Source organism: Letharia lupina, assembly GCF_014066315.1.
Source record: "Letharia lupina isolate WasteWater1 chromosome Unknown contig_22, whole genome shotgun sequence".
Classification (NCBI taxonomy): domain Eukaryota; kingdom Fungi; phylum Ascomycota; class Lecanoromycetes; order Lecanorales; family Parmeliaceae; genus Letharia; species Letharia lupina.
In genome coordinates, this window is record NW_023502991.1 from 1,152,573 (window position 1) to 1,178,109 (window position 25,537).

The 25,537-nt window shown below is 51.7% G+C and overlaps 9 protein-coding genes across 9 annotated transcripts; 4 read left to right on the top strand and 5 right to left on the bottom strand.

Moving 5' to 3' along the window:
- Nucleotides 1-365: 365 nt before the first annotated feature.
- HO133_005990 (uncharacterized protein) lies at nucleotides 366-1,173 on the top strand (the record flags this gene model as incomplete). The annotated part of the gene is made up of 2 exons (XM_037296893.1): nucleotides 366-634; nucleotides 777-1,173. 2 exons carry the CDS (start codon nucleotides 366-368, stop codon nucleotides 1,171-1,173), a joined length of 666 nt encoding a protein of 221 aa, XP_037148074.1.
- A 1,409-nt stretch (nucleotides 1,174-2,582) lies between these two features.
- HO133_005991 (uncharacterized protein) lies at nucleotides 2,583-3,716 on the top strand (the record flags this gene model as incomplete). Its single annotated transcript, XM_037296894.1, has 2 exons — nucleotides 2,583-2,759; nucleotides 2,814-3,716. 2 exons carry the CDS (start codon nucleotides 2,583-2,585, stop codon nucleotides 3,714-3,716), a joined length of 1,080 nt encoding a protein of 359 aa, XP_037148075.1.
- Nucleotides 3,717-4,879: 1,163 nt separating this feature from the next.
- Nucleotides 4,880-7,318, bottom strand: HO133_005992 (uncharacterized protein; the record flags this gene model as incomplete). Its single annotated transcript, XM_037296895.1, has 1 exon — nucleotides 4,880-7,318. One exon carries the CDS (start codon nucleotides 7,316-7,318, stop codon nucleotides 4,880-4,882), a length of 2,439 nt encoding a protein of 812 aa, XP_037148076.1.
- Nucleotides 7,319-9,331: 2,013 nt separating this feature from the next.
- On the bottom strand, nucleotides 9,332-11,212 carry HO133_005993 (uncharacterized protein; the record flags this gene model as incomplete). Its single annotated transcript, XM_037296896.1, has 9 exons — nucleotides 9,332-9,459; nucleotides 9,509-9,662; nucleotides 9,716-10,164; nucleotides 10,238-10,289; nucleotides 10,354-10,533; nucleotides 10,634-10,727; nucleotides 10,777-10,784; nucleotides 10,883-10,935; nucleotides 11,002-11,212. 9 exons carry the CDS (start codon nucleotides 11,210-11,212, stop codon nucleotides 9,332-9,334), a joined length of 1,329 nt encoding a protein of 442 aa, XP_037148077.1.
- Nucleotides 11,213-13,511: 2,299 nt separating this feature from the next.
- HO133_005994 (uncharacterized protein) lies at nucleotides 13,512-14,419 on the top strand (the record flags this gene model as incomplete). The annotated part of the gene is made up of 3 exons (XM_037296897.1): nucleotides 13,512-13,561; nucleotides 13,623-13,707; nucleotides 13,772-14,419. The coding sequence occupies 3 exons, from the start codon at nucleotides 13,512-13,514 to the stop codon at nucleotides 14,417-14,419; spliced, it is 783 nt and encodes a 260-aa protein (XP_037148078.1).
- Nucleotides 14,420-14,596: 177 nt separating this feature from the next.
- Nucleotides 14,597-16,133, bottom strand: HO133_005995 (uncharacterized protein; the record flags this gene model as incomplete). The annotated part of the gene is made up of 2 exons (XM_037296898.1): nucleotides 14,597-15,961; nucleotides 16,044-16,133. The coding sequence occupies 2 exons, from the start codon at nucleotides 16,131-16,133 to the stop codon at nucleotides 14,597-14,599; spliced, it is 1,455 nt and encodes a 484-aa protein (XP_037148079.1).
- Nucleotides 16,134-16,339: 206 nt separating this feature from the next.
- On the top strand, nucleotides 16,340-17,966 carry HO133_005996 (uncharacterized protein; the record flags this gene model as incomplete). The annotated part of the gene is made up of 2 exons (XM_037296899.1): nucleotides 16,340-17,697; nucleotides 17,747-17,966. The coding sequence occupies 2 exons, from the start codon at nucleotides 16,340-16,342 to the stop codon at nucleotides 17,964-17,966; spliced, it is 1,578 nt and encodes a 525-aa protein (XP_037148080.1).
- Nucleotides 17,967-18,096: 130 nt separating this feature from the next.
- On the bottom strand, nucleotides 18,097-18,873 carry HO133_005997 (uncharacterized protein; the record flags this gene model as incomplete). The annotated part of the gene is made up of 2 exons (XM_037296900.1): nucleotides 18,097-18,189; nucleotides 18,244-18,873. The coding sequence occupies 2 exons, from the start codon at nucleotides 18,871-18,873 to the stop codon at nucleotides 18,097-18,099; spliced, it is 723 nt and encodes a 240-aa protein (XP_037148081.1).
- Nucleotides 18,874-19,979: 1,106 nt separating this feature from the next.
- HO133_005998 (uncharacterized protein) lies at nucleotides 19,980-24,503 on the bottom strand (the record flags this gene model as incomplete). Its single annotated transcript, XM_037296901.1, has 7 exons — nucleotides 19,980-21,150; nucleotides 21,298-21,478; nucleotides 21,641-22,696; nucleotides 22,844-23,126; nucleotides 23,272-24,045; nucleotides 24,103-24,425; nucleotides 24,479-24,503. The coding sequence occupies 7 exons, from the start codon at nucleotides 24,501-24,503 to the stop codon at nucleotides 19,980-19,982; spliced, it is 3,813 nt and encodes a 1,270-aa protein (XP_037148082.1).
- Nucleotides 24,504-25,537: the final 1,034 nt, after the last annotated feature.

Genomic DNA, 25,537 nt, shown 5'->3' on the forward strand with positions numbered 1-25,537 from the left:
CAGGATCTCGATTACCTGCCTAGAGATTACACCACTTGCATCGAGTACTATAATGGTATCATCCAGTCAAGGGAGACCTTCAAGACTGGACAGCAGCAAGGGAAGACACCGAGAGACTTGTGATCAATTCGCTGCCTAATCCCAGTGCTCCTCGAGTTTGAACATCAACTCTTCTAGCAGCTGCATGCTAGCACCCCTGGCGTCAGCCTCATTTTCCAACACTGCTCAAGGAGTCGGTCATCTGGACGTCAGTCTTGCCCAGAGCCAAAATATGAGCGTCAATCGTTTCTCGATATAAGATACCAGCTTTCCTGGACTGTGGGGCCATCATGCAAACACCCAACGCTCCTCAAGCTGTACTCAAGATGTCGAGCACCACTACCAACAATACCTGCATCATCTACGGCACCGGCTGCGCTTCTCCTACCAACCTACCGTCCTATATCGACGATCAAGCCTGCCTCTGCGGCCTCCTTGAGTCTCGCTCGTCACTGCCTAACAACGGCGAGCACATTGAGCTCTGGCGCTGTATTGGGAACGCATCGGATAACGTTGAAGATGGCGGGAATGGCAAGTGGTACAATACCAGTCTTCCGAGTCAAGAGCTATCGGGCATCAACCAGCCTCAGAACTGGTAAGACTTCTCTAGCCCCGAATCTTTTCAGTGTTCTCAAAAGCCCCGATACATGTGCCGGGAGTCCCCTACATCAAACACATGTTTCATGACTCCAATCTCTGTCTCTAAAAAGTAACTGCTAATTGGAAAATGCCATCAGGGGTGAGAATCCGCCAGACTTGAGTCAAGCATACGTGCTCCAGGACGAGAATGGTCAAGCCGTGTATGAGGAATTGGGATCGGCAGGCTCAATCAACTTGATCGGTTCGGATAAGGATTGCACTGGGATCAACGATACATCTATGTCTGAACAGTATTATGCAAGAGGAAACGGTGTTCCGAAGTCGTCGTCCACGAGTACCTCTCTGATGCCGACAGCACAGTCTGCGACCAAGACATCTGCCACGGAATCTACAATGCAAACTGCATCGCCCTCAGCGGCCGCTGCACCACCAAAAGGGGACAACAAATCGTCCGCCATACATCAGGTTTCTCTGAAGTCTACATTTCTTTTGGGAATGGTCCTTGCACCACTACTGTTTGGGCTACCAGTGTAATCGGTCGAAACCCGTCAAGCTGCTTTACGGCTTAAGAAAGAGCCAGAGACCAGCAAGTCATTTGAAATCACCTTAGCGAGTTGTGAACCGGAAAATAATGTGCTCTTGAAGGACATGGCTGCGTTCGCATCGGAGTCTCCGTGTCAAACCATTTGGGATTCGATAGCGTTTACGAGGCACGCGAAGACCACTCAACGCGTCTCTCAGCCTGCAGACTTCAGTGCTTTTCATTTCGCTCTGGCATACGGGGCCTCTACAGGCAATGTTTGACGGCTTAAATTAAACGGTCTGTGTTTCATAATAGATGGACGCCTGCGCATTCACATCATTTTTACAATGCTGTCTACGCGTCTGTTTTGGCCGGAGTCTAGGCCCAACGACATCTGCCGCTTGTTCTTCCGACGAAATGGAGGAAGAATTAATTGGTGCGGATGGTGCTTTTTTGCCCAAAAAAACCCCCCCAAAAGATGCAAGCTGCTATGATCATCATTGCCAGATCCTTCTAGAAGGCCTATTCTATATTAGCTACTAACCCTTTGAATTATTGGTGTTTGCTAATCAATGATATACGAGGCAATAATGCATGTTACTCCTTCTGGCTTTTAAGCGCCCTTACAGGGAATTTTCGATAGAGGATGCAAGGCATTGGAGAAGGCAAAGATGTCCCCTTGAGCCAATAGGAGGCATTCCCGTGAATGCGGGTACGAGAATAACAAGAAACGGTTTGTTGCCAACTTTTTGAATTCTGCATATCTGCATGTGTCAACTGTCAAAACCATTTCCAAAAGATGCAAGCTCCAGAAGATGACCAGATGGACAGCGAATGGTGCGCACTTGCGACTTCATACTGAATTGTGTTTGGATCGGCTCACCTTTGCTGCCCATTCAGTTGATCGCGCGCGACAAACGCCACTTGTTTCGCCTATCTGTACCAACTAAATTGGGCTACGACAAAGTGTCATCGTGCAGCAACAGAACGCTACTCTGAAAGGACCCACCAATAAATCGCAAATCCACCCTGTCCACCACGCGAGACGTCGTCGTACTTTATGCCAGTCTGGAAGCAATCTGTCCTCGCAGCATCTTGCCATCAGATTTGGCTTTGGCCATCGTTATGCGCGATATCTGCGAGCCAGAAAATTCTCTACAGAAGTAAGGGGCTACGAAAAAGACCGAGTGCCGCATCTCTCGCTACTGCTCATACCACTCTCAACCTTCCATTGATCCCTGCAGCGATACCAAAAAGATAAATAATGAGTTGAAATGGTTACCCGATACGCTCTACCCCACTGCTTGCTCGATCTGTGCATGTTCAACACGTTAGGCATAGACCTTCTATGGCCCCCTAAGCTCAACGTTCAGTCTTTGACCTTCAGTCTCTACCCTCATTTCATTACGCCTACGACGACATGCCAGAACCCACTCCCACGCAAGCGTCCTGCAATGAGAACCAAGGGCCTATGCTCCTGGCTTTGAGCTGGGTTCTTCTATGTACTGCTATCAGTTCCGTGGCGCTACGGTTGTATGTCAAGCTGGGTCTCCAAAACGGCGTCAGATCAGACGATTATACTATAATAGCCAGCTTGGTCAGTCAAAACTTTACAACAGCAGCTTTTGGGTCTGCACTGACTGTCTTCCAGATTGCCGGGATCATCGGAGTTGGCTGCCTGACTAAGTTCGTTCTCATAGGCTTGGGAAGACATATATACTGCCTGCCTCTCGAACAGATCCCTCTGGTGCTGAAATGGAGCGTCATCTCACAGATATTCAACATCATCGGGATCGGCCTGGCCAAGATATCGGTGTGTCTCTGCGTCTTACGGATCATTGGCCGCACTCGACAGCAACTTGCGACGTTCCTCTGGGTGGTCATCGCTTTTTGTGCAGCTAGTCACTTCGCACAGATCGTGCTTTTTCTTGTGCAATGCCGGCCAATGGCCGCGATCTGGGACCCTCACATCCAGGGAAAATGCTTTTCTCCTCACATCACCTACCTAGCGGGCTACATAGGGTTCGGACTTGACGCCTTCACCGATCTCGTCTGCGCTGCTATCCCAATCTTCGTACTACACCGGCTGCAGATGAATGTGCGCACGAAAGTCGCTCTATGCTGCCTCATCGCCCTCGGCTCTCTTACGGCAGGCTGCGCGATAGCGAAAGCAGTCACGCTGAGGGGTGTCTTCTCTGACGACTATACGTGGGGACTCTGGAAACCCGCGGTTTGCACAATCGTCGAGCACTTGACATCCATAACACTAGTCTCCTTACCGGCCCTCAGACCCTTCTTCAACAAGATTCTCGACGCTGCTACCACACGGGGAGGCTCGGGCAAGCGATCAGTCAAACACAGCCCTCGATGGAGTCCTGCTGTTTCAAGGGACATATACGCGCTTGACACATCACTCAAGAGCGAGGACCTTGAGCAAGGCTCAATGCCGTTCAATGAGAACGAAATCGTCCGGACGACAGAGTTCCGCTTGAGTGAGCACAATTCTGAAAGTGGTGAACAACGCATGGGTGACTACTGGCCTTTGCCGCCTTGACCTGATCAGAGTACCAGGACACTGCGACGTGAGAGCCAGGCAGCAGTGGTCAGATCTGCAATTGTCAGGGATGGCTCGGATTTGGCGCATAGATCTGGGTGCGTGCATTCCGCTCTCAGACCGAGATGAGGTTGCATATCCCACGCGTGGTTGAAGGCCGGTGGACGGAAAGTTTCAGGGCGTTGGGCACGGTACCCGTTTTTCTCAATGTACCTATCTACCAACATTTGACAATCCGTTAATCCCCCCATCTCCACAAAAAAAAAAAACATCAGAGAATCTTCCGGACCTATCACCTCCCGTCCTTTCTCCCCCCCGCCAAATCATCATCCATGTCCATTTTCGCACCACCATTCTACCCCCCCCGACCGACGCTCAGACCCTCCCAACCAAACTCCCAGCCTCCCCTGCCCCCCACGGGCCCCCCTCGTCTCACCCCACACTACGGCCTACTCGCCCCCTCTCCCGTTCCCCAAACCCCACCCCACCCCACCTCCCCAGTACCCAGACCCCCAGCGCCGCCATCGCCAACGCGAGAACCCACCACGCCACCACGTTGCCAGCGGGTCCCCCTACACCCCGCTGCCCCCTTCTCCTCCCGACGGCCGCGCAGCGAAAGAGACGGAGGCGCAGCGGGGCGGGGCCGGGCGGGGCTCCTTGACGGCTGGATGCGCGAGATGGGGAAGGGGGCGGGTGGGCGGGCGGCTTGAGGGAGGGAGGGAGGGAGAGAGGGGTACGGGGCGGATTAGGGGGGGGTTAGAGAGAGGAGGGTGGGGTGGGGTGGGGAGGTTTTGGAGAGATAAAAGGTAGGGTGAGGATGTGTTGGGGGAGATGGCAGAGAGGGGATTCGGGAAGGAAGACGGTGTGTGGCGGGAGAGGAATAAATGCTTGGGCGAAGGGTTGCAGGAGGGTCGGCGTTGGGGAGCTTTTGTGCTATATGATAGTACGACTGGTAGGAGATCTGTTCTATACTCGCTCTTGCTCATGCTCGTAGACGATACAAGAGGAAAGAGCATTCGCTTGCGACCATCGAAGCGATCATCCCAATCTATCATGCTCGTTGAGACCCAGAATGCAGCAACGCTGAAGCCTACCGATCCCAGCCCGCTAATATGCATCCCATAGGACCCCAAAGCCATCCATGCTCCCGTGCCAATTCCGTCTCAATGACTGATGTATTGGAACACAGCACTGACAGCCTTGTCCGCTGTTTCCTGCCTCAGCAGCAAGTCCTGGATCTTTGCCAGCGGTCCTGCCTCCCCATCGTTGACAAAGTGATTCCAACTGCTCGTGTCTCCGTACAGCATTGCCGGGGCTTTGAGGTGCTGTTTGCCATCAGGCTTGCATCGCTTGCACTTGAAACTGTCGTGCGTATCGCTTGTAGTGCCCGGCTTGTACTGGAACAGTTCGCGCAGGGAGTCGAGGGTGAAATGCCTCTCGACGTCCTCGGCGGAGTCGACGACGCAGGAGGATAGAGATTGCTTGTGAGATTGGCGCTGGAAGATCTTCTCTTCGATGGTACCTGTAGCTATGAAGCGGTAAACGAAACAATCCTTCTTCTGGCCATCACGCCAGACACGAGCCAGTGCTTGCTGGTCAGCTGCCGGATTCCAGTCAGGATCGAAGAGGACGAGTCGATTGGCGCCGATGAGATTAAGACCACAGCCACCGGCCTTGCTGCTGAGCAGGAAGACGAATTCCTCGCCTTCCGGGTCGTTGAACTTATCGACAAGCTTCTGCCGCTTGTTGACGTTCATGGTGCCATCGAGGCGAAGAACTCCATAGTTGCGAGAGCGGCAGAGCTTGTCGAAAATGTCAAGGGTCTGGGTGTAATTGCTAATGAGGACGATCTTATCATTGGTGTCTTGCCTTATCCGGGCAAGCATGCGATCGAGGACTTGCATCTTACCAGAGTACCACGACTTGATGTCTCGGTCTCTGCCTCTTGCGTCTTTGGGGACGTAGTCATCTGGGAAATACTGTTCGCAGCCAGGAAGATCGTCGGGTAAGTTGAGCAGGTCTGGATGATTGCATAACTTTTTGAGCATGCCGATTGCCTTCAGCGGCTGACTGCCTTTTCCTCTCAGAAGGCTCTTAATGTCCGGGCTTTGGATGAAATGGTTGTACAGATCCAGCTGGAAGGGCGCGAGGTTGCAGAAGACGACATGTTCGTACTTGACGGGTAGGTACTTGGAGAGAATGTCATTTGTTCGCCGAATGATGAACTTATTGACAAGTGCCAATAGCTCCGCCAGACGTTCATTACCCTTCTTTTGGTCTGCGTCCGTCCCTGCAGCATCACGGCCTCGAAGGATAGGCAGTTCGTACTGCTTGCGGAACTCCATACGCGTGCCAAGTAGACTTGGGTTGGCAAAGTTCAGCAAGGAGAAATACTCTGATAGATCATTTTGAATCGGTGTTCCAGAAAGAATGACTCGTCGCGAAACGTTGAGTCCGTTCAGTGCTTCGAAAGTCTGAGACTCTCCGTTCTTCAGACGATGTCCTTCGTCGCAGAGCAGAAGTCCGATTGGCGTATTGCTCAACTCGCCCACATTCAGTCGCAGCGTCTCATAAGACACGATGAGTACAGGGCGCACCACGGCTCGCCCACTGGCAACCGACCACTGCCTAAGCTGCGTGGTAAGCTCGTCTTTGGAGGCCTTCCCATCTACCGCAAACGGTGTCACGGCGTCTTTCCCAAGCCATTTGATGAGCTCGTTCGCCCAATTGCGTACAAGACTTGAAGGGCATGCTATGACGCACTTTTGAATCGTAGACTTGCCAGGCTCTGGTGATTGCTTCAGTAGGGTCCACATCAACGCAATGCATTGTAGTGTCTTTCCCAAGCCCATCTCGTCTGCCATAATACAGCCATTCGCCTTTGTATCTATGAGCCCAGTAACGCATCGGTAGAGAAACTTGACCCCCTCCACCTGATGGGGCCTCAGAACTTTCGCTAGCCTTGGATCAATGACCACAGGGACCTTTGGGTGTTCTTCAACCTCCTTCTTCAATCCCAGTATATCGGCCAAACTCCTGTGCATGATTGGGACATCCAGCTTCGGGATGTTTCCTTCCTGACTTTGTCTTACCTCCTCTTCAACCGTGGTAGGCTTGTCATCGATTGTAGGATCGAATAGCACAATGGCGAACTCTCCGCTAGGATCATGCAGTGGTTTGGCCACAAACACTGCTCCCTTCCGCATTCCCAATGTAGGCGCTGGGCGATATGAATTGTAGCCTCCAGCATCCTTATTGATCAATGGCACTGCAAACCGTTGACGAAACAGCGTACCCTTGTCCTTCACTTTGAACACTGGGAACTTGTTGACATCTCTGTTCGCCAATGCGAGGCGGTCTTCGTTTGTGTAAGGCTTTTCTCCATCCTCAACAGTACCATCTGCGTCCGCGTAGCTGACTTTTCTCTTCTTCCTGACCGGTTTTTCTGACGCACGAGTTGGTGTGGCACTACCGGGGCATCTGAAAGGCTTGATGAGGCGGTCTATGGATTGCGGTCCGCCGCCATAGAGTCTCGACGCTTTCTGTGATACTGGAGTGTTCTCCTTGTCGGTTGAGGGATCTAAGAGCTTGGGTCGATGCATTGTGGACTGATGGTTGATGGAGGGTCCGATTTGCCTCAGACACGCGTCATGAACATGGCGCTAGATACGCGATGGCACGTGATCTAAAATGCTTCTCTCTCAACTCAGTGAATTTGTTGGTATCACGGTTTGTATTCTAGAGAGATCTCAGAAGTACGTGCGAGATTAATGAGATTCTTTGTTGGCCAAAGTTTTCCAGTGGGCTCTGAGATAACTGGAGGCTTCTTCAACTTGCACTTTCTACTGCTGCACACGACTAAATGTCTCATATATTCCTTATTCCATCAAAAAGGGCCACTCCGGATGTGACCAAAATCAAAGATCCTTGGCTGCATTGGTACAGTATAGCAGTCTTCAGCTCTTTTTCAAGAAAACGTCTGCTTTTCGTTTCAATATCTGCTTTACGAGTCCTTTTGCTGGCTTTCATGTGCCGAACGGCATGGACGACCATGATAGCTCTCTTAACATGAAGCAAGTACCATTAGCTAGGTCAGCCCTTCTCCACCAGCGTAGCCTCTATGCTACCAAAAGCACATGGAATCCATCGCTTCAAAGATCGCCCAATCCTCGTCCTCTCGAGCAGACGAGCATCAACAATCCAGTATCATGTCCTCCTTTCGATCCCAACCCCGACAATTGCAGCTCAATGAATAGGTTAAGATCAGCCGAACAAGAATGGATAACACATCAATCAACAAGACGTCAGGGGGATTCGCGCAGTCCGATGCCGAGCACGCACAGCCGAACTGTGAGCGTCGTCGAGCGACTGGCGAGAAGGCAGTGACGGAGGTAGGACCTGACGAAGGTCAGCGACCGTCGTACCTCCTTCCCACTGTATACAGAATCTCAGACATTCAACGAAATTCCCTCAGACCTCAACTGCACCTGCCGTGGCAACTGCACCAAATCGCAGCGAACGGGGCAGCTCCTGCTTTCCCTCTTGTCCATGCAACGCTTCGGACGCCTGCGAAAAACCAGTCAAAGACCTCCGCATATTACTCGGCCCAGACCACTCCGACTTCTATGCCAACGCCTGCTTCACCAAGTACTGCATCGAGCATCACGGACCCATCGACCTCGAGCGCCTTTGTTGCCGCCTCATGGACGTGAAGCTGGGCGTTGTGGAAGCCCCTTCCTGCTTTCCCGCCTTCCCGAAGGCGACGACTTTCGTGACGAGAACACTGTGGCACCCTTCCAGAGTGGAAGCACCGAAGGTAGCGCGGCTTCAACGGTGGGGAAGAGCGTAAAGCGCATAGGCAGGCTTTGTTCCGGTACGGCTTGTCTAAAGATGGCGATGCGAACGGTTGGTATTACTCATTCTGCGATGAGATTGTAGAACGAGAGTGATCGCCAGTGGCCCCGTCGCGGATGTGGAGAGTATAATGGGTGGGGGAGCTAGCGTGGCCGGAAATGCGAGGGTTGTACTGAGGGTGTGCTCAGCCCCTGTGAGGGATTCTGGAGGGGTCACGGAGAGGTACAATGAGTATCGTAGAAGAGAGTAATTGGGTAAGAGCGTGAGAAAGAAACCGAGCTTCAGGAGAATGGCGATTGCTGCTCCTGGAAGGGGGCCAGCCTCTCGGCACGATCTCCCTTTTTAACGCTGGTCTCGAGGGATAAGGTACCATGGATGGGTTAGTCTCGGTACAAGTACAATCGCCATAAATCATTTGGAGGCTTCTACAAAATTCGAGTCTATCATGACATACGCAGACATAGAAACCTAGTTAGGATTATTACTTTGTATCTGCACAGCAGGTGGTACTGTTCCATTCGGAGTTGAGGAGGTCCTATCTACGGGAAAGACTGGCATGCGGATGATATTAAAGTACAATCAGAGAAAGTATCGAGGCCCAGACATCTTCCGCCATTACTGATCCCATGCTTTTAATGAGCGCATGCGTTTTTTAGGAGACCCGGCCCTTGTAAAGGTCCTATGCTTTTGGATGTGAGACTGATTCCACGAGCTGAAATGCCAACCACACGCACCCACACGCACGCAAAGACTTGAAATCATTACATGATCTGATCTTGGGTCATGCCCCCAGTCTGCTCTGTGCCCTCCATTGCATCGCCCGGATTCTGATATTTGACGAAGGTCAGGCCGAGAGGACGTCCGCCGTACTGGTATCCTGTGAACTTGGCTAAGACAAAGTCAGCAATTTCCTCCGTGCATAATGGGAAGCAGCGTACAAATAGCAGTTTCGGCATTCTCAGGTGAATCGAATTGGACAACGCCGGTGCCTCGGGAACGGCCATTGGGCTCATACTGGATCTCTGCACGCTCGACTTTTCCAATAGTTGTGAAAAGTTCTACTAGATCTTCGTTGCTGGTGGACCATGGCAGCTGTAATTATGAGCAAAATGATTAGGGCTTTGGGAGTGGGAACGAAGACGCACATTTCGAACATAGATGAGCTCGCTCATTTCTCCTCCAGATGTAGCGTAGTCGGTAAAGGCGTTCGGTGCCGCAGCGGCAGCGCCAGGAGCAGCAGCGTCATTGAAACTGCCAGCAGGCGGACCACCATAGCCACTTCCTCCACCTCCGTAGCCACCACGTCCACCGTAGCCTCCTCCAAAGCCACCTCGACCACCAGCAAAGCCGCCTCGGAACCCTCCACGTCCCATGCCACCTCCAAATCCGCCACGACCTTGGTAACCGCCACCGGGTGGACCAGCAAACCTGTCCTCACGGACCTCCAACATGCGGCCTTGCCAGTCATAGCCATTGAATTGGTTGATCGCATTACGCGCGTCCTCGGCGGTCTCGAATGCAACGATACCGGAGCCTTTGGGGCGACCATCTGGGCCTAGATGGACGTCGGCACGGATGACGGCACCTTGCTGGGCTGCGGAATCACTTGTCAATTACAGCCCTGCGAACGGAAGTATGCAGCGTTAGTCCTCGGAGAAGGTACATACCAGCTTGACGAAACAAGTCCTTCAGATCTTGCCAGCCAACCGTGTACGGCAACTATATCAATCGTGTCAACGGAAGCTCAGACGGAGCGATTAGGAATAGAGTCATGATGACAGACATTGTTGACGAAGATCTGGCGTCCGCCGCTGGATGGAGGAGGGCCTCCGTAGCCACCACCACCACCACCACCACCAAATCCGCCGCCGCCGCCGCCGCCATAGCCCCCTCGAGGCGGCCCGCTTTCGTAGCCTCCGCGGGCTGCAGGCGGTCCGGTAAAGCGAGGTTCGGCCTCGCGGTCCTAATGTATGGCTTGTCAGTGCCTTATAACGTTAAGAAAGATTCCAGCGGCGGCTGAAGCATCAATGCGTGGAGTATAGACAAGGCTTTTGAAAGCTTACCTCTCGAACGTAAACGAGTCTACCCATAAGGTTCTGATTGCTGAGCGTGTTGACGGCTTGTTGGGCTTGATCCCTTGTAGCGTATTCCACAATCCTACGTCAGGTCAGCGAAGAGGACTTGCAGGTACAGCTGATCAACTTACCCGCATCCCTACATAGCCCGCGGACAAAGTCCCAATCCGTCAATCCAACGTCCATCAACCAAAACAAAACCAGAAAGACCAGCCATCTCTACGCATAGGCGCCCACCTTCGACATTCCATTCGGAAGTAGCAACACATCGGCAAAGAGAACCTCCCCCGCTGCACCCAACCGTCAGCTACCGTCGAGGACTAGCTGGTCAGCCTCCTGGGACGTAGTTATCTTACCTTGCCTCATAAAATCTTTGAGATGATGCCATTTAACGTCGTAAGAGAGGTTTCCCACGTAGACACGACGTTCCTGCTGAGATGATTCTCGAACCGAAGCCATCATCTGCTCCTTTGCTTGCGCACGCTCCTCGAAACTTCTGGTTGGAGGTGCTGCTCCTCCTCCACGACCGTAGCTTGACCCTGAATAGCCACCAGCGCCGCTCGTCATCGGCGAGCGGGAACGGCGGTCGTTTCTGCGGTAGTCGTCGCGGCTTCGAGAACGGCTTCGAGGCGAGTAAGAACGACGACGACGTGGGCTTCGAGATCGACGTCTTGGTGAGCGAGAACGCTCGCGCTATGCAAGGTTAGTTGGGACCTGAATCCACCACACTTTGGGCCACCTCTTTCCAAGGAAATCAAAGTGTAAAATGATAGGTGAACAGTGGTGAATACAACAGTTTTGTCTCGAGTACAAGGGGGCAGAGAAGGGCCAAAGGGTAACTACGGGGTTAGAGGAAGGAATGAAGCAGCGGTGTGGCCGTTCAGAAGCAGCAGTTGCCGGCCCCGGGGCATGCCGAGGATTTTGTCAAGTTGAAAAGCGCCAATCTCCCGCGTGGGAGGGGGGAAAGGGAACGGATGAGAGATGAAGAAGTCGCAGTACTTACAGCATGAGGGCGATATACGTCAGCTGAATCTAAAGTAATAAGAATATAAGCATTGAATTTTCAGTATACTCGAACACGGATTGCAATTGGTAGAGGAGCAAAATTGAGCGTGTCTTAGTTTCAGGAGCAACTAGAGTCGGTCGCAAGGGTAGACTAAGCTAAGGGCAGAAGGGGGAGGAGCAGGAGAGGATAGACGGACCCATGATGATAGCGACAGTCCTTCGATTGCCGAGAGCAACGGTTTCCTCACTTCGCTGTGATTGAGATCGAATTTCTCTCACGAGGCGGTTGGGGAATTGGCAGCTGGAACCAAATTTTGGACCACAGGGATAAAGAAAACAAAAAGGCGTGTGGGCAATTTTCTGCAGCTACTTGCGTCGTGGGGAGCTTCGGACCGCAGAGCGACAAGAAGCCGTCCAGTGAAATGTGTAGAAGGGCCTAATTCGTCTGAAGATGGGACGTTACAAGCAGACGAAGATGGAGGTGTGGGGCTGCAGCGAAAAGACGCCTAGTTTTGCCTTGGTGTGCGGGTGTTGTTGGGCGTTTCCTTCCCGAGCAATTGCGTATATCTATTGGATGGCCGGACTGTCAGCCTCAGAAGGTGTTGCGCGATAAAGGCATGGAGAACAGGTGGGATATTCGAAGAGCGTTCCTTCCTCCTGGAAAAAAGCTTACCTTGACGATCTGAGAGGCTGACGGGGGAGATTGAGGGCTTCGGGCCAAATGCCAGTGCGGGTCACGGGTGAGCTGTGCAGGTACAGGCGACCAATCGTAGGCTTTCGGATCTCGCAAGGTAAGCAAAGATGAGGAATAGGAGGTTTTTTTTTGGTGCTAAAGTAGTTATGAAGTTATGATGGTGCGTGTGGTAGGACGAGGAGAGAATGTAGAGGCGTGAAAAAGACTTCGGTGATAGACTTCAGTCGTCTTTTTTGGTTGTCTCGCGAACTGAAAAGTTGGTAGTCTCCCGCACGCTAACGGCTAAGGCTGCCTTTGATATTTCTAAATTCTCAAGTAAAGTACATGTACTGTGATTACTGTATATACCATCCTACATCCTTGTACCACCGCAATGAATCACTTTTCTTTTTCTTTTTCTTTTTCTTTTTCTTTTCTATTCATTTACAATACTCCATCTTCTCAACAATCTCGGGCCCGAACCCTTCACATCTACTGACTTCGAATACTCCATCAGAAAAAGTTCAAGACTCATGTGCGGGTCCGCTTTTGGGGCCCCGCTTGGCCGCCCCCCCGGGCTTCCGCAACAAAGCTTCCAAAAAACTCACGTTGTCCAGTGAAGGGCAGCAGATCAATCGTTACCAGTCGGATTACTTCGGCTACCGACCGTATTCCCTGTTTTCCTCACCCACGACCGTTGTCACCCTTGTCTGTGCGTGTGGCTTGATACGTGTGTCTTGTGGCTGCATGCACCTCGAACAACTACTGCGAGTGCGCCGAGAGGCTTTTTAACCGCTGATGCAGGCCTGTCAGTAATGGCCGGCTCTCCACTTCCAATGCAGGTCCATCGGACAAAAGTCGACCTTTCAGGAGGCCAGACGTAATGGGCATGCCGGCTCCTTGAAAGGACCAGGCACCTACACACCTTCAGAAGGCTGAAGGGCTGAAGGAATGGGTCAAGACGGCGGTCAACGACCTGCTGGTGATAGTGATGCATTCATGCAGGTCATATCTCCCAGTCACCTTGATTGCGGGCCAAACGCTTGGCACTAGCAATGGATGCTTTCCGCCAATCAGTGGCCCCGAGGACATTGTCGCCATAACGGCGCAAGCAGACAAAAAAAAGCACATGCATTATTATTGAGTTCATGCACCTCGGCCACCCTAGCACTAGGAATCGGATCAAACATGGCTGCAGCGGTACCGTTGCTGCACACGAGATCGTATTCGCTGAATTTGTGCGAGAATTTGACTAGACTAGATAGGATTAGCTTTAGGGTTTACAAAAGGTCTTTGCAGATTCGGGCTGATATCACGAATCCAGGAACTGGACAGAGGTTTGATGAACAATGATTACCACAAGGCCACTGCACGCCGTCTTGAGGTACCCAGCGCATCTTAGATCAAGCCTGGTTTGGCAATGTAGCCGCTCCTACCATTCCTACGAGCACGAAGCTCCTTCACCCTTCAGCCCAACCGAAGACGCCATCCTCTCCGCTGCCCTCGCCCACGTCCCAACCCATGGCTTCACCACCACTGCTCTCACTCATGGCGCACGAGATGCCGGCTACCTCGACATCTCTACCAATCTCTTCCCGACCGGTGCCTTTTCCATCGTGAACTTCCACCTCGTCACCCAGCGTCTCGCCCTCGCCAAACATGCCTCTTCCCTTCAACCCCACGCTGACATCGCCACCAACATCCGAAGCCTGGCGCTCCACCGGTTACACGCCAACAAGCCCATAGCACATCGCTGGCAAGAAGCCCTCGCTCTCCTATCAACCGCCCGCCACATTCCCACTTCGCTCCGAGAACTCGCCCTCCTGTCAGACGAGCTCCTCTTCCTGGCCGGTAGCACTACCGTGACTTCGGCTTGGTATACCGACCGTGCCGCACTCGCTGCGATATACGCTGGTGCGGAGCTGTTCATGACGCAGGACAGGTCGAAAGGGTTTGCAGAGACGGAGGAGTTCTTGACGCGGAGACTGGAGGAGGGTGAGAAGGTACGCGGCGGGCTCGATATGGTCGGAAAGTGGGTGGGCATGCAGGCGGGAGGGTTGGTGGATGGGTTGAGGAGCAAAGGTGTCTGGATATAGGAGTGGGAAAGACGCAATCGGCTGGAGTTGGCCGTGGATTTTGGGCTATGCTGTACAAATAGCCTCTGCAGCAACGGGTATTGTACAGAGGGAGATTGTTAGGGCTCAGTACTCGAATTCGATTATGCTGGCTGTAAAAATTGCATGCCGCCAACATGCCTTGTCGCTCTCCGGCTCTCATTCTTCACTCTCCGCTTCATCAACCATTACAGCTTCTCTTTCAGCCATCTCGCTCAGAATCCTCGCAAAGAGGTTGCGCACCCTCCTCCACCCTTCCACAGTCGCTCTCATAGCCCACCACTCCTTCACCACCGGTCCAAAAAATCCCCGCTGTCCCATCCGTCTCTGCTTGGCTATCCCCTTAATCAAAGCGGTTGTCACCCCGTTGCTCTCGATGCCCTGATTGAGCATCTCCTCTATCATGTCGGCCATTCCATGCAGGTCAGAGTATTGCATCCACTTATGATAGAGTATTTCATTGTAAATGTCAGTGGACACACCGAGGACGGTTGAGATGGGTCCGCGCCGTTTGATCGTAGAGAGTACGTGTGGCGCGTAGAAGGATGTGGGATGCTTTCTGCGCATGAGCCGGAGAGCGTTAAGGCAGTACTCAGCGTAGTTCCTACGGAGGATCGAGAGGAGGTTATCGATCGGAATTGCTTTTGTGTGGGTTAACTTGGTGCTTGAAATCTCTGTTTCGGTGAGATCTCTCTTCGTAAGCTTGACGTCTGTGATGGCTTTCCCCTCTGCTTCTGCTTTGCGGACCTTCGCTGCATGCAAGGCCTTCACTTTCTTCGCCTTCTCCACGAGTTTGGTGTGCTCATCCAGATGCGTGATTAGACTGAAGACCTCCTTTTCAAGGACTTGCCAAATCTCCACATCACTATTTGCGCTGTCAAGCATACCCATCACCAGGGTTCTGTGATCGTCACAGGCTACTTCAAGCTTCGCCCGCTCCTCTTCAGTCTCGACCTCGTTCCCCAGCGTAGTGCCATTGGCTAATTTCAGGCGTTTCCAATCTCTCCCACTGAGCGCTTGATCTTGGTCACGAGCCAGGATGTCGATTGCTCGCTGTCTCGGCATACCGGCGAGAAGAAGACTTTTGGCGGCACTGTTCGCAGCCTGTTCTTCTTGCATTCGCAGCTGCCTGATTGCATTTTCGAAGATGCTATTCAGATCCACGTTAGGGTCGTATCCCCTGGTTTGCTCGTCTTGGTCTAGAATGTCTTCTTCATCTGGCTCCGGGGTCGCGGGCTGTGAGGCGTCCTTCATAAGTTTATCGAAGACTGCTTGTTCGGTTGCTGTCACGGTTGAAGGCCGCGAAAATTGATCTGGCTTTTGAGGCTCGGTATGTGAGAGAGTATCGGGGATTTGGCTGTGATGGGGATCAACAAAGACAATCGGGTCGGTATTGGGGCGCCGGATTTTGTCAGCATAGGCCTGCCCCCGAGATGTGAAACAAAAGGTGCGCCTGCGTCTATCGTTGTTGTTGACTGCGTGAAATGGTCTTGCTGACTTGGGCTCCGAGAGGAGTGTTCGAGTCTGATAGAGAAAAGGAAGCAGGGAGCTTGATTGGACACGAATGTGAACAGGGAATGAAGAAATCAGATGGCTGCTCAATGACATTCTGCTCAATGGCAATTTCCTCATCTGCTGAACAGGCTTTGGTGCTGGAGACAGTACTGTAGTCAATAGCTACACCTTGGCCGCACATTTTTGCTAGGGCTGAAGTAGACTAGACTAGCGCGTCGCGAATCTGCGTAATTGATCGCGATTCCGCCACGCGCTCAGAACATCGCTTTTGGAACATGCAGAGTAGTACACTGGTAGGCTTCTAAGACAGGTGATTACCTTACTCCCTTTCTCATCTGAACCTGCACCCGATCCATTCTGGACAGCCATTGGGCTCCAAGATTCACGATGGCGCCCGAACTCAGCGAGTACGAGCAACAGCGACAAGCAAACATCGCCCAGCGAGACAAACTCCTCAAGCAACTCGCCCTCGACGCCGGCCAGGCCGGACTCGGGCCTCAAAAGCCAGCGCCCAAACCAAATAAAAGCGGCGCTACTCACAAGAGAAAAGGCCCCGTCAAGCGCGTCAAAGTCGAAGACGCTGGGCCAAGAAGAACATCATCGCGCCTACAAGGATTGACCGCCGACAGCGAAGTAGCCAAGCGGAAAGCCGAGGATGAACATGTTGCGACACAAGAAGCTGCGAGGGCAAAGAGACAGCGACATTCAGGGGAATTGAATTTAAGTGATGTGGTGGTAGGAGGGAGAGATTGGGATAAGAGCGAGAATTTTTTGGTGGATGTTGTTTCGAGGGGTGCCAACCCTAATGAGCGGACATTTGGAGACAGCGAAGTTAGAGAGACTACAGACAAGGAACTTAGATCGCTGAGAGAACAGATGAGCGGTTTGGAGCTATATGATGGTTTCGAACCCAACCGTATAAAGATAACGCCTGAACGTATATACTCGCTGGGCTTCCATCCGACAACAGACAAACAACTGGTCTTCGCCGGCGACAAGATGGGCAATTTGGGCATCTTTGATGCCTCGCAGACATCCGAGTCAGTCAAAGCCGAAGATGGCGTCAAGAAAGAAGCAGACGAAGAGGAGGAAGATGACCCAGACCCAGCAATTACATCCTTCCATTGCCACACCCGCACAATCTCCTCCTTCCAATTCTCCCACGCCAACCCCTCACACCTCTATACCTGCTCCTACGACTCCTCTCTCCGTCTTCTCGACCTCACAAAATCCAAGTCCACCGAAATCTATGCGCCCTCGGACTCCTCGCTCGACGAGCCCCTTTCAGGGGTAGAAATGGACCCGACGGCTCCACATATGCTGTACTTCTCCCGACTTGATGGCCACGTAGGAAGAACGGATACTCGAGCGCCAGGAACGACAGACATATTCCAGCTTTCGGAGAAGAAGATCGGAGGCTTCTCCCTCAATCCTGCAAACCCTCACTTCATAGCTACAGCCTCACTGGACCGTTATGTGAGGATCTGGGACCTGCGGAAACTGAGCGGAAAGGCGTCGAGGCAGCTTCCAGCTTTGATCGGGGAGCACGAAAGCAGACTCAGTGTCAGCCACGCGGCGTTCAATTCGGCAGGACAAGTCGCAACTGCGAGTTATGACGACACGGTTAAGATTCACACCTTTGAACGTATGGGTTCATGGAATGCTGGGCATAAGATATCAGATGACGAGATGGCACCTTCATCAATCATTCGACACAACAACCAGACGGGCAGATGGGTGACCATGTCAGTACTTTCCGCTCTCCCATAGGAATGACAAGCTGACAGAAAGCAGTCTCCGAGCCCAATGGCAGCTCCACCCACCCAATTCGATCCATCGCTTCTGCATTGGCAACATGAACCGCTTCGTCGATATCTATACCGCAAACGGAGACCAGCTGGCGCAGCTAGGCGGCGAAGGCATCACTGCGGTACCTTCTGTGGCACAATTCCATCCCACGGAGCAATGGGTCGCTGCTGGGACTGCGAGTGGGAAGTTGTGCTTGTGGATGTGATGCTCTGAGCGAAGTGTTAGCAGTGAACCGGGAACGGCGTGTACAAACGGGCATTGGGCAGCGCTTTGTACATTTAGGGTGGAGCATCGGGTCATGAATCTCATGCAGCGCTCTGCACACATGGAGCCGATCATTTCCGTATGATCCTCGAGAACTTCCTCCCGAGTGCCCTCCAAAAACCCCTTTTCACCTTCTGTGGCTGCTCGAGACTCGGTACCTTATCCTGTCAACATGTCAGCGGCTCCCCTCCACTGTTCACCGTTCCGGGTCCGCCTACCTCTCGCTCCGCCAACTCTTGATTCACCACATTCACCTGCTTCGCGAGGTACTCGACGTGGCGATCTCGCTTCGCCAAGTCGTATTTGACCGCGTCCATCTGCTCCCCGAGCTGCTCGATGGTCCGATCTCGCTTCGCCAAGTCCTGTTTGACCACATCCATCTGCCCCACGAGCTGCTTCATCTCCTGCTCAGACGCGTGCCTGTCTTGCGCGGTGCCGTACTGGAGCTGTGTGGCGTCGTCGAGCCTGTACTGCGGCTGCGTGACTGGCCTGACCACTGCCAGTCCTCTGTTATGCTCGTGGAGGAGGTAGTCTTCGATTTTCGCTTTCCATTCGGCGCTCTTGGCATCTGCTTGCCATTGGTGAAAGTCTCTGCACAGAGTATTCCGGGCCAATGAGTAGAGTGCCGCTAGGGTAACCTGCGACGGGTGCATTTCCGACATGGATTTCAGGCGCTCGACGGCCGTGGCTCTCTGGAAAGTGTCGAATTGTTCAGTGTTGAAGCGCCATTTGCAACGTGATCCCGTAGAAACAGCAAAGCCGACGCACGTGGAGTACGGAGAACTCGGATCGACATCGAGGACTCTGTAGGGATCCCACAAGTCCCTGCTCGAGCTGACAGAAGCCATGATAAAGAGATGGAAAAGTAGATTTGAAGTATTTGTAGCAAAGTATGAATCTAAAACCGAATGGTTTGCGAATGCGCTGGACAGGATATATAAGACCAAGAACCGAGGATATACTTAGCTAAGCGCCCGCACTAATCGAGAAGCGAGGCGGAGTCTCGCTTTTCGGAAAATAACTATCGAGATATCACCCTCGAGTGAGTGCTACCAAAGTTGAATGTGAACCGCATTCGACCGCCCAGCACGTGTCTGTAGGGGGTGGGATGTTACTTGAGATAGGAGGGTGGTATTCCAAGAAGTGTGTGATTGAATGGGTGGGATTCCGGATATGTGCGGCTTGCATTCGCTTCGATCGAACGCCAAGCCTATCAGAAACGGAGAGAAGTGAGGCACAGTGCATAAGACGGCACACTCACCGGAGAAATGCGCAGCATTGAGGCGCAATTCCATATCGGTATGCCAAATAGAATTGAAATGAAAGCAAACCCATTCCTACCGAAGCACTGCGAAGCCATAAAAATGTACCTTGCAAGGCTCTCTCCGAAACGCAGGAATGAGGAAAGACTGCGTGAAGTTCTAGACTTACAGGGACGATGCGACGCCATCAATGAATACTATTCAGGCCCCCCCCTGGGTCGTGCCTCCCACTCAAAGGGGCCCAAATGGAGTCAAGAAATCATGGGTCAGCTGCAGGAGGAGTGTTCAACCATGATGACACAGTGAGTTCCAGGGTCAGCACAATCTTAAAGCGTCCATGACATGATACGTGTCTGCCTAGACAGGAGCTGTCTATTGCGAGGCGTCCCCAAGCTGTATCTACATACCTCGCAAGGCTATCTGCTGGATTTGCCTCAGAAGATGATCCTTACTTTCCCTGCCTCCACGACTTATGAGCAAATATTCCAACCTGACGTGCGTCCGTGCTGTTCCAATGCCCTTTTTAAGCGAAGCTTCTTAGTATAGTACAACGATTTCGTGTCAGGCAACGATGGTTACGTGTTGTCATATCTCTCTTGACAAACAGTGGTGGTCTTTGTAACGCTGACCTTGGAGATGATGTTCTCGTGGGTGACTTTGCGCGTGGTTTGACCAGCCCAGGGAGAAGAATCCTAGAAAGATATTGGACCGTAACCTTCTGGTGAGTAATCGGTATAGATACGTTGTGCCGCTGTGGCAGATGTACCTGAAAGGCTTGAGGGTTCGTCATCCTCGAAACAATAGGGTTTCAGTCTCGAAGTTCCAATGGCGCCGTTGGTGCCACCCCTGGATTGTTCAAATCCGGTCTGGCAGGCCTTGACTGAGCGGATGTACTTCGATGGCTGATATTCCAGAGTCGTTACAGAATGGTGATCCCGGTTTGTCAATGGCTCCACTATCGTATCAGAGATGGCAGATACAAGCGCTCTAGGAGAGGTAAGAGCGGCGGTAATTTTGTTCAGCATATTTTGAGCAGACCATCCATTGCGAGCAGCTTCTCCAGAGGCTGCCACTATACTCTTCTGATCGTTGTCCACGCCACTGGCGGAGTCTTTGGAGGCGACGTCGGCTCGGACGGCTGGGTGCTCCTGTCTTGCCGTGTTGGCCAGCCATGCTGTCCGCAGAGAGGCGCCTAAACCCAACGCCACGGGACGAGCTACGCTATTGCCTACGATCTTCCACTGCTCAGAGGGGGAACCTATAAGGACCTCATAGTCGGGAAAACCCTGCGCTCGGCGTGCTTCCATTATCGTCAGCAAACGGTGGTCATCCCAATGCAGACAATCACCACCTGCACCGTCATCAGGCCTGGGCTCTGTCATTACCGTGGGCATCAACGCATTTCGTCTCACTCGTTGCCAAGACTTTGAATCATGTCTCGATCGGATCTTCTCGTCCCATTTGAATGAATCGATCTGCGCCTGAGGCATATAGCCGTGCCTGAACGCCTTGACGAAAGAGCAGCCACTGGGGAAGCGAGGAACACATGAAATGCGCACCCAGCTAAGGATAGGCAAACTCCTGCTCATACGGTGATCGGGGAAAGGTATGCAGCTTGTGCGAGCGTCAGTTGCTGGTAGATCTTTCGTGGCTTCTGCTGACGTGACGTAGTCAAACGGTGTTCGATTTCTGGTTCGCGAAGCGGTGGGCACGCCATTTGCCGTCTTTCCCAAGCTTCCACCCCAGACTCCATCTGGGTGTGAATGTGTTTGTGCAGGCTCTAGTAAAGGCGTCAAGCCTGGAGCTGCAATATTGATGATGATCCTGCTTCGTTTCTGGGGAGAACCAAAACTCCAAGCGTCCCTATATTACAATTTCGCCGTCAGTATTGCCTATTTGAGGAGGTATATCGAGCCTTGGAATATGTTTCGAGAGTAAAAAGTCCCGAGACATTTTTCAAGACTCAAGGTTTGCTCCAAAAGGGGAAATATGGGCTCCGAAAATACGCACAGGCAGGAAGTTCGAACTTGGTACCCCATGCCCACTAGGCAGCAGACCACCTGTGCTAGCACGCTGTGTTTCTCATCGCCAAGAGCCATGCCTTTCACGTTCTCCATGAGAGCATATTTGGGACGGTAGAAGTCTATGAAGGCAAGCACCGAAGCCACCATAGACTCGTTGAGCAAACCGCCTGTACATTTCGAAATCAGCATGACTTCTTTGAGGCAAAATTCTTGAGTCGTAAGACAGCTCTAATTAGTAACAGAGTATGAGTCTTTTGCTCTCAAAATATGTCTATCGACTCAAGTCACAGGATCGATTCGGAAGACAATGCTCCGAAGAGTGCACTTACTTTCATTGCCTTTGTTCGGATTTGCCAGAGAGTATCCTTGACAAGGACTGCCAGCACATATCACTTCGACCTCTCCAAATTGAGCTATCAAGTTTCCCCCCTTTCCCTCCAATGCTTGACTCAGATAATGATTCACTGATCCCCGGAATAGCTTAGTCTGATTCTGAGTCGGCAGGTTGGCTTTGTAAGTGTGGATCGCTTGGTTGTACCAATCCACCGCCCAATCAAAACGGACAGCACCACCCTCTTCGAGCCCACGACCGAAGTTTCCTCCACCACAGAACATATCCAAGCCCCGCATTCTCGGCTGAGGTGGAGCCGACGTGGGATCCCAGCCCTGTCTCAAGAAAGATGGCGACGGGGTTTGTAAAGATTCTAGGCCAGATCCGGAAGTCTGCAGGTCTTGAGATATAATGTAATAGAAATCCGAGGCACCTTGACGATCGTAGGGACTGGGTATTCTTTGCTCTTCTTTTTCCGCTTCTGAGTAAAACCGAACTTGGCATTGTCTGTGGACGTACGCAACAGGAATGACCTCAGACCGGTCGGTCAGAACCAGTTCGTTTGGATCAGCATCATTGCACCCGTAGTCTCTCTTCCTGCGCAACAGTCGTACGACTCTGATTTTCCCGTCAAGACCGTCTGGATTGTGCTCGATAAGTACCACCGGTTCCAAATTCTTGCCCAAACGTCTCAGGCTCGACGCCACAAGCAAAGTATCTCCAACACAGTATTCAGGTGTTTCATTTACTTTGTGACATCCACATCGGAAGTGTGAATCTTGCAGTGTGATCCAGGCACCATCACCTTCGACGTATCGTTGACGACAAAAAAATTCGGTGGATGGACTCTCTGGCCCACCGAAGGTAACTTGCGGTTTACGGATGACTTCGCTGGCAAGTACCAGAGGATCCCCACAATTGCAGTGATCACCCAGAAACAATTCTTGTGAGTACGGATAAAACATCCTCAGACACGTGGTGTCTCCAGGACGGTAAAACCAAAGCAAGCCCAAAGCTTGGCCTTCGTCAGTGTCTGAAATGCATTGCACATAGCCTTAATGATTTCGAAGTCAGCATGACCCTTCCGGGGGGGATTCTGAGTCGCAAGACATGTCTTAGAAGCAGAGAACGCTTGAGGCTTGTCTGACGACTCATAAGACAGCATAAATGGGGAAGAATTGCCTCGGAAAGTATAACGTACCAAAGTACTCTGCGTCATGGGTCCTCCAAGCGCTATTGTTGTCCTTCGGAATAGCCACCACGTCTCCGATACTGACGCGTATGGGCTGGCCTCTAGCCTTCATACCACTTGAACTCGGGCACAATGGAATACGCACTTCTAGCTTCTGAACTGCAGGACTGACCTTTGTGTGATTGGTATTTGATTGTTTCTCGCGATGAATGAGAGAGGTGGATGAAGATTGGCAATAGAGAAATTTTGCCCAGGGGAGACTCTGGAAACATTTGAATACATACGGCGTGACCTTGAAGTTTTCGGAGTCAGTACTGCTTCTTTGAGATCAAAGGGAGTCACAAGATAACATCGACAAGTTGACGTTCTTAAATTGTCTCTCGGGACTCAAATTGGGGTACAAATCGAGAAGGAATCGCTCCGAAATGTAGACGTACGGTAGTCTTGCGTCTTGATACGAACTCCTCTCTTGCCGTCAAAGTGGCAAACATATCCTTGATTGTGGTGTGTTCCACCTGTTCTGGTATCGCACGTAAAATCCTAGGGTGTATCTCCTCCCATATTGCGTGCTTCTCATACTTTTGATCGACCTGGGCAGCTTGGAAGTATAGGAAATTGGCATGGGCCGTAACAACGCGTCGAAAATCGCGATCCGCATATTGCTCGAGCCAACGACGAACACATCTGTCAGTGGGGTAGAGATTTTGGAGCCACTCATAGAAACGATGACGAAAATCGAATAAGGCAACCCTTTGGTGAGTGTGAAGATATTCAACAAGATGTTTGGCAAGATCTGCCATCCATAAGAATGGCTCATGATACCTTTTGTACTCCGCTGCAGGGTATGTCAGACGATACCAGACATCGGGCCTCGTGCCTTCAATTGATTGTATCCAGATGTAGGGGCCCACCGTAGAGCGTTCCGGTTCTTCGTATCCTCCTATGGACAAGGTTTCGAAGGGAACTTTTTGAACGTATCTCTGCTTACCAGCGTAGCAGATGACGCCGTCAAGGTAGAAGTGTTTGACTGCGTGTTCGTTGATCTCGTGAAGTGACACCAATTCATTTGCGAAAGGGAATTCAGTGGCGCTGCTCTTGTTGTGACGGTAAGGCTTGTGGGGACGGTAGATGACAAATTCTCGAAGGTCTGCTTCGACAAAAGCATTGCCATTTGTGTCTGTATCGTTGTCGTCCTGTTCCTCCTCTTTGACCTGCCCACAATCTTAGCTTTCGAAGAGAGTGTGCTGAATTCGCCCCTTTCAACCTACTAAGATTTCTTGCAAGACGCTCTTCTCGGAGTACCTTGGCACCGATGGAACATGGCCGCTGTATGCTGTTCTGGGGAATACAAAGTGGGGTGGTCGAACACCAGTCATCCGCACCTCGCTCTTTTTCTCCTTGGACCAAATGGGGTCATCCTCATCTGGTACATCGCCAATGACATCTTTAGCTCTCACGGGATGCTCGTCATCTTCTGAATCAGACCTCTTTCGTTTTCGTATATTTCGACTTGAGTCCCGTGAAGAGTCAGAAGGATGGAAAATTTGAGGGGCGGTTGAGGGAAGAATGCGGGGAGGCTTGGCGGCGGAACCTATCAAAAGCAGTCAGGGTTTCGGATCTACGTCTGAAGGTAAATTTCATTACCACTTGACAAGCGTAGAGTTGTCATAATAGTTCGACTACCAATCTATCAATCCCTTACTCAAAAGAACCCTGGGAGGCGCGGCGTGAAATGAAAGCCAATTGCGTTGTGAATGCCATGAATTGCGTTCAGCCGTAGAAACCTATTTTTCAAGAAACATGCATACCAAACACACAAGATGCGTTGCAGGAGTCGTCAATGGGTGTGTGTATTGCAGAAGTCGTTGACTAGAGAATGTTATGTTCACTTTTGAATCGTGACTAGTGAATATAATTCGAGGAGACAGACGCGTTTTATGAGTTGCAAAACCAACGAGATTGCTTGGCAAAATTGATTGCGCGCCATCTCTGATTTTTTGGTAGCCAGCCCCACCAAAATTTGTAGAGATCGTACTTCTCAACAATTGCACCAGTCTCTACCTCTCAGTTCGTCTTACTTCCCAATCGGATAATTTTGAGGCACAGGCTAGTGAGTATACACTCTTTTTTTTCGTGTTTTTGACTGACCTAGGTGTCCATAGCTACCCTCCCTCCCTCCCTCCCTCCGCTAATACGCGATGTCACCCAAAGAAATACACATTCGCCAGCGAGCCAGACTACTCCTTGAGTCTCATTGGCGACCTGATGCAGTAGCTAAAGACGCCCGTTCGAGTCGCGCAACGGGGTACCGGTGGGAGCGCAATATTGAGATCTACGGCGACACAGTGATTCCTCGTAATCTATATGTACCTGGGCGACCTCGTAGCCTCTCACCGGCTGCTCTGGAGGCCCTACTTGAGTACCAGCGTCAGAAACCGTAATCGATTTTGGGCTATACTAGAGCTTCAAATATAGATTGGGGGGTGGTGGTTGATGATTGCAGTGATTTGAGTAGGTTCTCATCAAATTTTGGTGGGGCTGGCTACCAAAAAAATAGAGATGGCGCGCAATCAATTTTGCCAAGCAATCTCGTTGGTTTTGCAACTCATAATTGGCGGCGTGTTCGCCAAGCCGCATGACGCTAACCCTCTCATTAGATGTTTCGTTCAAAACTTCTCAACACGCACAGAGGCATTGAGTCAG